We start from the raw sequence: 12,634 nt of genomic DNA on the forward strand, positions 1-12,634 counted from the left end.
AACACGTAATAATTGTTATGGCTCACAGAGTACGTTAGTACTTGTGTTAGTGTAAAATATGACGATATCGTGGACAGGGAAGACATTAGGAATGCCAGGTCTAGAGATAAAAAAAGTGAAAGAAATTTCAAAAGACAATATTGTGCTAAGTTGTAAACCAGTATCGTCGTTTCCATTTGATAAGGCTGTTTCTTTTAAATTGTGTTGCACAGCAAACGACAAAATAAGGAATTGTTAGCCAGATACAATATCCACTGATACCCTTTCAGTATTAGTTCATTTTGTTTTTAAAAGACAGCACTTCCAGCTATGTATTAAAGTACGACCCACTTGGCTAGTGACAATTTGTCGTGTTATTTAATAGACTAACGACCAATGAACCAGCCCACTCTTCATCAAGTTTTTTTTGCGGCTACGAATCAATTACGAATTAATTTGACTGTACGGATCCCCAAAACTCCCATCTGATCAGAGGTATATTTTATTTCTTTTTGATATTAAAGTTTGTGAGGACGACACGTACTTAAGCTTCGAATCCAGATTTGTGTCAAATATATCGTAACGACATGACAAAGGGTATGCAAATTATGTGTTCTTGAGTTTTATGATTATTTTAATTTACGACGATGGCACGCTAGTCTCTTGTGTGAAATATATTTTTGTTTCGTGCATCGCGGTCCCCTTCGCTGCAATCAATCCTCCTTCCCTGACACTAGTGACAGTAGGATTGACGTTGTGATGCGCTCTTGCGTTCTCTCCCTTTGACAATAAACTGCAGGGCAAGCATGAATTGATCTCATCGATTGTTTAGGGCTGACGAAAATTGACCTCCGGATTTATGTGCTGTTACAGCAGCCGCCCGTAGCTCGTACTAGTCCTAGCAGCCGTAATTCTTATCTTACGCACATAGGGGTTTACATAGTTACTGTTGATTTGATTTCTCAAGGAACGGATGCTCACTGTTTTCGCCAGAAAAGAAGCGACTAGAACTAGGGAAAATATTTGGGTTTCTATGATGACATTTGTTGCGAATCTGGTGCAATCGCTGTAAAGTGACACTCAGTACTCTCCTAGAAGGTTCGGCTCTAGTTATTTTTAAAGTGTTTTAGGCGTTTTTGTCGGGGTTTCTATTTTGTACTGTTTTCTTCATGTCCGCCAGCCAAAAATGTTGTAGCAGTATCGTCGGGCAAAAACGCATAAAACACGACAAAAAATAACAACCGGAGTTAAACTTCTGCTTGGAGGTTAACACTCAGGGCGCAATGCTCGACGTTTTTGCAGAAGAAATGTGTTACTGTATGCATGCTTGGTAATTTAGATAGCGGTGTGAATCAGGCTGTTGGTCCTTTCTAGACAACATAATGTGTAATGATGTAGGACTAAAATATTATCTATGTATAACATATTGGTAGTAAACAAAGATAACATTGAATAGAAGGCTTACACACAACTACCATAACTATTATATCTATTCTTCATATCGTTTGCACGTCATAACTTCAGCCGTTTTGTGGCATTGTTTGACGTCACGGAAATATTTATCCTTCTTGTAGTGTCTATTTGAAGGACCACTGCTGCAACGCATTAAACTTCCGCAAGAGTTCTCCATGTACGTGCCCCCGAAGTATGCCTGTAATAAGTCGCCTTCCCATGCATGTCCTCCTGTTGCAAGAAGCTAGCAATCTTCTTTACCGTTTTAAGAATAGATGTCAGGTTTTCCATTATCACCTTTCAGAGGTTTATTTTCTGAGTTGGAGGCTTTATGAAATTATAGGCAACGAGAAGCCATGTATACTTAGATGCACCGTGTTGCATGTATGGGGAATAGTATGAAGACTAACTTACTCGAGTCGACATTACATTTATGTACATATCAGCGACAAACATACGGTCTTCCTCGCTTTTAGTACCATTTCATAGGGATGAAGAATGACAGAAACAACAAATTTATTTTCAGAACTAGTTTTTCGTCCCACTCGAGTCCGTGCGTTCGGCTCTGAAGATGATGCAAAATTGCGCAACCTGGTGTAGTCAGCAATGCTAGCCAATCATGGGTCAGTAAAATCACCTCATATTGTCTTCTGTAAAATGAAGTCACTCTGATAAGTCTGCCGTATTCTGTTGAACCGGGTAGGAATAACTTGCCAGGTAACAGATCCAAGATGCCATGGTAACGGTGACTTTGCCAAGCAGAAAGACAATTGAAGAATTGTTCGTCTGTGATCCAGTGTGTGGGAGTGTTTCGAGAGATTTGTTGTTGATGAGCAACAATAATCCTTCGACCAATAGCAGACGCTCTTTGCCGGAATCTCAGCGATTGAGTCTAACATCCGGGCCCCGGCAGTTGCATCCTGGGATGGGACCCAACATTGTAAATCCCAGCCCCCAGAAGTTGTTTCATCAGAGCCTTCATGTAGCTTCGTGGGAACAAGTCTTAAAACGTTCCCTCCACTTCGGAGGACAAAATGTCGGACACAGGATCTGCGTGTTCCATACGGTACATGCTGCTGATTGTAGCAGTCGTGGAGACCCTCTTATTCTCCGGAGTGTTCTTTGGCTGGGCGTCTCTAGTGTACGTACTGAAGGCGGACGGATTCTTCACTCACCTGTGTGATGAGGCCCCCGCGGATGGCAACAATGTCAGCAGATTGATGGAGAACCGGACCCACAACTGGACCTCACAGGTACAAACTGCACCTGCAAATGCAATGGTACAAAATAATGCAGTACCTCCAATTAAATGTGAATAACATTTAAGACAAGCTATAATGAGACATGTCTAGGCGAAACACTTGCATGGACAGTGCGCTGTATAAACTATGGTTTGGGTGTCATATCATTTAAACCATGTTGCGTTTATCTTTTCATCGAAAAAGTCTACTCAATACCAGTCATTCATACAGTGTCAATAGAATTCTGATTTCTTATCTGTAGTCACCACGGAGCTGCATTAAGTTGAGCTGTGTTGTCGAGGTTTCCCGGCTAAGGGTCATGTCCCTTCCATTCATCAAAATTTGTTTGCTTCCCTGTTGTCATATGAAACAGCGGATGCGCCTTATACCCCTGTCACATTATCCGCGATCTTCGGGCGTATCGATTGAAGATCGGCCATATTTAAGATCGACAGAGGGTTGCGCGTATTTTTCACCTGAAAACCGTCCCTGTCACATATAAGCCATACTTTGTACCTTGCATAATTGTTGTGCATTAAGTTATTATTATAAGCGAGGCTCGGGCGATTGCCGCAGAATCGTCGTCCGATCGGTTTTCGCCAAATGTGACAGGGGTAATATCAAACTTAAGTCCTGCTGTACTTCCTTACAACTGAAAGGTTTGAATGTTAGCTATGAACAGGGTTGCTGCTATGAGTACTCATATCAAAATGACGTACCTTTGATTACTACCAAAGCACTACGCCACCAGGTTTACTTCCGATGGGAATTGTGTAGAATTATATCGTTTTGCCGATAGAATTTGCAACTTTTTCGCCCAGCTTTTTTTGATTGCACATCTGTTATTAAAAAAGAATAGTTTGGAAAACAAACGTGATGCACACCAATACCATCGTCAAAACTATATGCCCCCCGCCCCCACACACACACTAATGGCGACACAGGCATTACTACATACAATGTAACATGACACCACATGTTTATACTTAAGGGTTGTTACAGGACCCATTCAAACTGGCTTTTTCGCAAAGGTTTGCTCTGTGAGACTTTTTTGACGGGGGTGGTTCATTGGCCCTGGATTTTTTTGTTGTATTATTTGTGCTAGGGTTTCCCTAGGAAGTGAGTTTACAACTTGATAACTCTGTTAACAAAGACAAAGATGTTGAGTTATAATGACAGGGCTGTCGCTTCTTCGTGGTAAAACAGGGGGGCAATGGGACATCCTTGCCGACCGTTGTTGAGTGCGATGCCCAGAACAGCCAGTTCTCCCTCATCTTCACCCTGACGACAAACATGTTCGCCTTCGGCTCCGTCCTGGCGGGCCTGGTGTTCGATAACGCCGGCATCAAGTGGACCCGCGTGTGCTGGGCGTGAGTAACTGTTTCAAGTGCTATGACGTCACCGCATGACGTAAACTTTGCAGTTACAGGGCGTTTGAATTGGAGGCGCGTACAAAGTAATCGATTTAGTTGTCGCTGGGCGTCTAGTTGACGTCATGTCATGTATCATGACTCTAAATCCCATGAGGGTGTGAACGTACGAAGTTGCTGTGACGCAGAATGGTGCATTTACGTGCCAAGCGCAAGGAGCGGTCATATCTATCATCAAACTCTTAACCACTAACCATAAAGTGCTTTGAAAAGCCTCCAAACGTACGGTATAACTGAAATATCATATGATTGATGGCTAAGCGTCTACGTAGTGGAAAATTGGTGTGAACCTTTTAAGCTTTTCGTTCTAACAAAAATTACAGGACTCATCTATAATTTCCTCTTCCCTTTGAAGGATTTGTGCAACACTTGGAGCAGCTCTTCTTGGATCGGCCCAACCAGGTGGTTATGTTTGGCAGTGGGTTATTGGGTTTGTTATTTTACATTGGTTCCAAATTATAATAGTCATAGACAAAAATTTAGATAGTTGACTTTCACGAATGCAGAGTCTTTAACATCATGGTCAATGTTGGATATCACTATTACTGTTGTTGTCGACAGACGAACCGCTGGTCCATCTGGTCCTTCCCGCCATGCTGGTGTATGCGCTGGGTGCGAATTGCGTGCTACTTTCGAACATGGCGGTAAGCTTACAACTTCAGGCGTAAAGCCGTCAGCAAAACTAGAAGTGAATTTTTCTCGGAGTATTAACCTTACTTATATAAGAAAGCTCAACGTAGACCAAAAGCTGTGACACTGTAAATATCCCCCGAAATCTCACTATTCTATGTTGGTGTATGTCTATTTGTGGAAGCTGACACATTTAAAAGCGAATGAAAGTTCGACAGTTGATTAACGCACTTCCACCTTTTCTCGCTAGGTGGGAGATCTGTTCGGCGATAAAAAGTCAACAGTTGTCACACTGATTGCCGGAGCCTTCGATTCATCTTCCGCCGTTTTCCTCATGCTAAAGGTGACAAAATATTTCTTAAAGACCCCCAAAATACTATATATAAGGACAATACCTTACCGGTATAAAACCGATGACGCAAATTTAACCATGGACTTCAGTATGCTTCTAGCATCTATGCAGTTCACTTCAGTGGTGACTTGTCTGAGAAATTACATGTTACTCTTCTCGCATTGCCTATAGACAACAGATGTAGGCTAACTGGACTATGAACCTAGTCCAGAATATACTACTGACAACACTAAATGCCATTTAGTGTGAGGCATTGTAGAACGTTGTATGTACAGTTCTACAGAGCCCCGGTCTATACTGGTTGGTAGAAACCAACGTTACAAGTCATATTTTTAGACACTAACTAAAAGCTGATTAATCAGTGTCAGGACAATATTTTCCACATCTGTGCGCCCTTATCTATGCGCGATGAATGTGAATATATGTTGCTGGCTTAGTAGGAATCCTAGTTGAAATCATAGAACTTGGTTCCAACAAGATAAGCGGCCCTGTTCTGAGTCATGGTACATCCTGATAACTAAGGATTGTATCACAGAGTTTCCCTAACTGATCCTAACTGTCTGGCGCCTAATAGGACCCTTGATCACATACCTGTAGTTACTGGCTGGCGCCGCGGATCTGTCCCAGGGACGGAGTAACTCGTCATCGTTAACGCAACATCGTGATGAGTTATGGCAACTGGTACATCACTGTAATAAATGATATCAAAACAACAGTTATCATTTGTAGATATGCTAAATGTCTTGACAGCTGGTGTCAATTCATTATTATCTTAAGTTTGATGTAGCGTTACAGTAGTGACAGACCTTCCTTACACATATTGTGGTCGATGTCTTCCTAATTATGCAAAAAACAACACTACTGATTTAGGGCGCGGTCACATAGGTCGTGCGATCGTCGTACGATTTTGATGGCATAGGACTTTCAAGCAGGCCGTGACAGAACCAACCACCGACGTGGATCAAAAACAGCATTTTGTGTACAAAGACAGTTGAACTTTGTAGAGGACGCATATTTTTTGCCCTAAAAAATGCCATAAGTTAGCGACCGCACGATGATCGCACGACCTCTGTGACCTCGCCCTTTTGGCGAGATATAGCATTAGGGACCTAAACCTTTACTTTCGCACAGATCCTGTACATAGACGCAGAGGTCCCGTTCAACGTGTTCTGCTACGTGATGGCAGCGCTCTCCATGCTGTCCCTCATCCCGACATTCTTCCTGTTTCCAAACAAGTCGTTCCAAGAAACCGTTGATAACGAAGAGGAAGAGCCCGAAGCTGTTGGTACGAGACAATTGTCGTAACTCATAATAAACTTATAATATTTTGCAACTATTTTCTTCTGCTCGTAGTGAATACGTTATAAAGATAAAACTGTTTGTCCTTTATACACCATGTTTAAAAAAACAACAACTCTCATTCCAAATCATCATTACAATCCAAGGTAAACGGGGCCGTTGTTGCACCTTAGTAGACCATTTGATATTCAGCTTATTCTTTACAATTGAAAGGTATTCGCCCGATATTCTGTCTAGTTCATAGTAATGAGAGAGCGAGAGAGAGAGAGAAGAGAGAGAACTGGTTTATTTATCAAACACACACAAAGTCATGTACGAGTTGGTAGTCCTAAGACTAAATTGCCTCGTACTGATTACTCAAGAGAGTATAATGGAAAGCCCTGCCTAAGTGCATTAATCAAAATATAATAATAGAGGATACCAGAAAGCAATTTTGACGAAAAGTTTCACTATAGAGAATAGATACCTTCGTCAGCTACTGTTTATATTTGTCCCTTTTTTTCTATACTTCAGAGACACCAGAGATGTATGCCGGGTCTGACGACAAGCCCACGTTTCGTCAGATCGTGACTTCTGGCCTGTTCCTGTCGCACGTGCTGTACATGTGTGTGGAGAACCTCAGTATCAACTTCGTCATCGGCAGTGCTAACGCCTGGTTCAACACTCTCACCGGACAACATCCCGGCAAGGGTGAGGACATGTTACAACAAAAACAAATAAACAAAAAATAATTCACGGGTCTTGGTGGCAAGTGTGCAGATCTAGATGTTGACACACTGGCAGCACCAAATCCGTAGGTGCCGCACCTTTAGACAGATTAGCCGTGAGGCTCGGTGGGCGTCACTCCACCGTCATTGGGGCAGGGGCATGGCGAGTATCGAACTCGGGACCTACTGATTCTAATTCCAATGCTCTAGCCGTTGCGCCACACAGACAGTCCAAAAAACAAAACAAAAAGCAAAGCTAAACAATAAGCAAAACAAAACATACTTGTCTCTGCTTTGTAATCGAAGCTTGCTTCCTACGATGTCGTCATACATTTGCTCCTGTTCACTCATTGTGTACGGTAATGTTGCTTTCAATGACAATATGTGTAATAACTTTGTTTCTTATAGTTAACCTGTGGACAAACATCTTCGGGTATTTCATGATGGCTGGACTGCTTCTGGATCCCATCACAGGCTTTGTAAATGACAGGGCACTGAGGATCAACATCCGACTGGAGGGTATGCATTGTGTCTTCCTGTTCTGAATAAAAAGATTCTTTTTGCACGACCGCAACTTTATTTTTACCGACATTTCGGTGACCGTCATCAGGGCAATTTTGACTGTTCCGTAGCAATTGTGACGGACGGTCACCGAAACGTCGGTAAAATGACAATAAAGTTTTTGGTTGTGTAAAAGGAGTCTCTTTCTTCAGTGACAGACCAACCGGATGAAACTATTTACAGATGTCTTTCTGTTAATTCTTTTTAACTATACAATCGAGTTTCTAGCTACCGATATAGGTAGTAGATAGGTATTTTATTCTTTAAATAAGTCAACAAGAATGTTGAGAAAACAAAGTCCAGTTTGTACTGATACAAATGATGCGTTCACATTAGTATTATTGTCCTGTACTAAATCACTGAGTGGTCACATTTCCAAACAGGGGCACGGTCGGGCTGTTTGTGGAAACTAAAAACACAGATAATGCCCACGATTATTCTCTTTACGTCTTGTGTTGTCTGGTGACTTTGATATCATACTTTTCATTCCCAAAAGCTGCCCGGCCGGAACCGGTTTGGAAATGTGACATAAGCTTAATTAGGTCCCGTTTGACTCTCTTGTGAAAGGAGTGTGCAATTCAGCCTAAAGGCTGCGAAATGCTTCTGTGAAATAAACCATTATTATTATTATTATTTCCAAACCGGAAAAGAAAATGTTTGTGGAAAATAAAAATATTTATCAAGGAATATACTCAAATTATGCCCAAGAATGTATTGTTTTTACGTTCTATGTGTTTTGCTGCCTTTTATATAATATTTTCCGTTTCCGAAAGCTGTGCGGCCAGGCCCCGGGTTGAGAACTGGGACATATGCCTTGTGGGGGATTACTTCATGGTCTATGGTAAATAAAACTGCGGCTTATCCTAGTGTCGTGGGAATGTAACTAACAACATGCCGACTATCTCTCACTAGGTGACAACCCGAGGGCTCGACAGTTGGCGTCTATTCCCGTGTTTACCATCTGCGTGACCCTAACGACCTTACTCTATGCTTTCTTGACTCTGTCCGTTATAGAACCGCGCAGGTGTGACACCACGTTCTTGTCAACTTTAAAAACATGTCTGAACAGAGTCTTTACGCAATGATATTTTTCATCGACTCATGTGGAAAGGTGTTTATCAACAGCAATATGTCAATAGCTCCTTGTGCTAACCACTATTTAACCGCAGACAACCACAACCGCAGACGCTATTTGGCGTTTTCAGATATAAGGTCACACTGGCGTTATTTTAAGGATGACATCCTATTCAGGCTCAAAAACTAATGTGCGAGGGGAAAAGTCCATCAAAAGAAAATGCTGCTAAACCACAGTACTTACAATTCAGTCAATTCTTTTCCAGGCTTGGTTCACCTTTAGTGATATCATATATAATAGAGACAATCGTCGCTGTGTTTTGTCGCCATTCTTGTTTCAAGACTTAGAGCGGTGGCAAGGGTGGCTTAATGCTCTGACCATGTGCCCTCTTACCCTGGAGTGCAGATTCCCTGGCAAGCATAATATTCTGATTGACCAGGGAATGCTATTGGGTCATATGTGCCATAGTTTTAAGAACAGGAGAAAATCAATGCGCGCGCGGATGTCATCCATAAAATCAAGTCAATGTGGCCGAAGTCGTGTAGTCGTACATGTATGTTTGTGATTCATTCTGCGACGGAATATGGTCTGGATGTACAATGTAGTTTTCTGTGACCACTTCAAGGTGGCATACTACACACACATATGTTAAAACGCCGTGACAATTAATTCTGCTAAAGTAATCATTAATGAAGGGTAACATCAATAACACTAACAGTCGCATTCCCTTGTCTTGAGGTACGTAGTAATATGACATTTCTTAGGAGGACTGGGTGATTTTTGCTTAAAACAATGTGCTAATCTTGTAGTGAAACGATGTAATATAAGTTTATTGCATGCTTGTCCAAGGGCTAATTGCAGATGGCAAAAGAAAAAAAGACAGACAAATAATGGCCACCTTAATGTGATCATCTTAAACAGTTGGTGTATGATTAAGATTGTCTCTAACCACACACCCAGGGTGGAGGAAGTGATGGGCCTGTCTCTGGTCTCCACCTCCGACATGTTCATCATGTTCGTCATTGTCGTCATCAGTCGGGGATTCGTCTATGGCGGGAATGTCTCATTCCTCGCAAACGCGTAAGCATTTGTTGATGTTGAGTTGTATGATTGTTGTATACTTTGCCCTGTTAACGACGCTGTCATAAGTTAAACTAATTGTGATGCAAATGTAATGCCAAATCATAAAGATGGTATCGATATCTCACTGCACTTGGGGCACAGGTGCGGTACTGCGGGGTTCAATTCGTTCACCGCGGCGCTGTTATGTTATTTTCGCCGATTTTCTTTTACAATTTAGATATTGCGTAATACGTAATAAGTATGACTTAGAAGACAACAAAATACACAAAACGTAATAAAATTCGTTCTTTATCTCTGAAATTCGTTGAATAATCTTTCGAACCCCGACGTGCCGCACCGGTGCCCCAAGTGCAGTGAGATACATGTACTACATTAACAGTTAACGTGCAATCGTCACACAAAGGTCGAAGTAAAGTACAACAGAACATCAATGTCGTTTCTCTTTGTTTTGCATTTGCAGCTTCCCTGCTGAATACACCGGACGGCTGTACGCATGCGTACTTTGCGGGATGGGCGTGGTGAACTCCTTACAGATCCCCCTAATGATGTGGGTCCAGCAGAACGACGACAACCCGCTCTATGTAAGACTATTCTTTCGTACTAAGTTTGCTAACTAAACTGGCAAAGGATAAGAAATGAGTGGCGGGATTGCTATGGGCGAAATGTTGTGTTTTCCACCATTTCATTAACCACAATCTCGCCGAGATTTCGCCATTTATAAACCCTTAAAAACATATTTCTACTAAAATCACAATATATGTACTCACTTCTGAAAAATGTATCGATATTCACTAGAAACTGCACCCAAAGAAAAAAGTCCCCAAGTATTGTACGTAGAAGCATCATACATATCTAAAGACCACTTTACGTTATCGTATCCATGCGTTCCCTTGCAATTAGCCTTCTAGCAAAGGCTTGCAAAGACAGATTATCATTCTAACACAGAACTACCGATTCTAACGTTATAAAACGCGTCGGAAACGTTGTATGCAAGCTAAACCGGCATTTCAGAACCAAGGACAGTAACTGAGTATCATAATACTTACAACATATAGTACTTCAAGTAATTACAACAAAACGTACATTACAGCTGGACAAGGGTTTGCAAGACAGATTATTAATCTAACACAGAACTACCGAATCTAATGTTATAAAACCCATCGGAAACGCTGTATGCTAGCTAAACCGGCATTTCAGAACCAAGGACAGTATCCTGACACTTACTCAAAGTGATTACAACAAAACGTACATTACAGCTGGACAAGGGTTTGCAAGACAGATTATTAATCTAACACAGAACTACCGAATCTAATGTTATAAAACCCATCGGAAACGTTGTATGCTAGCTAAACCGGCATTTCAGAACCAAGCACAGTATCCTGACACTTACTAAAAGTGATTACAACAAAACGTATATTGCAGCTGGACGATGGTTTGCAAACACAGATTATCATTCCAACACAGAACTACCGATTCTAATGTTATAAAACCCGTCGGAAACGTTGTATGCTGGCTAAACCGGTATTTTAGCACCAAGGACAGTATCCTGACACTTACTCAAAGTGATTACAACAAAACGTATATTGCAGCTGGACGATGGTTTGCAAACACAGATTATCATTCCAACACAGAACTACCGATTCTAATGTTATAAAACCCGTCGGAAACGTTGTATGCTGGCTAAACCGGTATTTCAGCACCAAGGACGGTATCCTGACACTTACAAAATTACTCAAATAAACTAATTACTACAAAACGTACTTTACAGCTGGTCACATCGTGGTATACATGACGGCTCCTTACAGCTTTCCGAAGCCTTTCAGTAACAATATGAAGGTAATTTTTCACAACAGCAATCGTTGGCAACAGATAAGTAACTTTATAAGCAACGTTGAAACCTTACTCACACAATGGTTGACGTACAAAGCTAAAAAGGAAGCTACCTAAAGAAGTGTTGTTATTTTTGTTGTGCTATTTTGAAGTTTTTGTCCCTTACCTTCGACTCCAGGTGTATATCCTGCTCCTGTGTATGAACCTGCTGGCAGCCGCGCACCCTATCAGTGTTGCTCGGTACTGCAGCAACAACAAAGTTGTCCCGACCGCCGAAGTCACGCCCTCCACCAGCAACAAGGACTCAGCCACTACGCACGGCAATGTCTCCTTCATCAAGGTGAAGGAAATGACACAGGTTACTGAAGAATGATTGACGGACTACGCTGAAATGGCCAGGAGAGGCAATTACCATTTCTTGACATTTTTGACTTGTGATAAAACTCATTGTAAAAAAAAATAAAATTTCTTCTCTTGGTTTAATTTCTAGTTAGAGAAGGTAACATTAGATCAACGCGTAAAATGTCCTTTACAGTAACAATGCACAAAGAAGGTTTTTACTATTTGGTTCTGTTGTTTATTGACATTTTAAAGCTAGTTCACTTTTTAAAGTATGTTTCATCCATACAAGTTAGCAAACATGATAAAGACACTGCCTTGTGAACAGTATGAACAACGATGCTTAAATAGATATATCATATACCGTATCACAGGAATATCTACCATTTGACAACTATTTACAAATCATTTGAAGACTAAGCTGTTTTCTGACAAAAAAAATTGGACTCACCGGAATTCTTTATTGACTCGCTTGGTCTTCTAAAGCTGTCTGACCCAATCACAGTTGACATGCAACTTCTATACGGTTAACATCAGCCATGGGTCAAATATCATTTGGAGTCAATATCACCCCCCCCCCCCCCCCCCGTCAGATTTTATGGACGGTAAATATTTTGGGCCTTCAATCAGCTCACAATCTTTTAAAGAGCTTTTTA

General features: G+C 41.4%; 1 protein-coding gene across 1 annotated transcript; it reads left to right on the top strand.

Moving 5' to 3' along the window:
* Positions 1–805: 805 nt before the first annotated feature.
* On the top strand, positions 806–12,434 carry LOC118424059 (solute carrier family 43 member 3-like). The gene is made up of 11 exons (XM_035832521.1): positions 806–2,684; positions 3,879–4,042; positions 4,458–4,504; positions 4,664–4,746; positions 4,983–5,075; positions 6,216–6,369; positions 6,897–7,073; positions 7,499–7,609; positions 9,687–9,806; positions 10,270–10,390; positions 11,818–12,434. The coding sequence occupies exons 1-9, from the start codon at positions 2,466–2,468 to the stop codon at positions 9,698–9,700; spliced, it is 1,062 nt and encodes a 353-aa protein (XP_035688414.1). The 5' UTR covers positions 806–2,465; the 3' UTR covers positions 9,701–9,806; positions 10,270–10,390; positions 11,818–12,434.
* Positions 12,435–12,634: the final 200 nt, after the last annotated feature.

Source organism: Branchiostoma floridae, chromosome 10 (genome assembly GCF_000003815.2).
Source record: "Branchiostoma floridae strain S238N-H82 chromosome 10, Bfl_VNyyK, whole genome shotgun sequence".
Lineage (NCBI taxonomy): Eukaryota > Metazoa > Chordata > Leptocardii > Amphioxiformes > Branchiostomatidae > Branchiostoma > Branchiostoma floridae.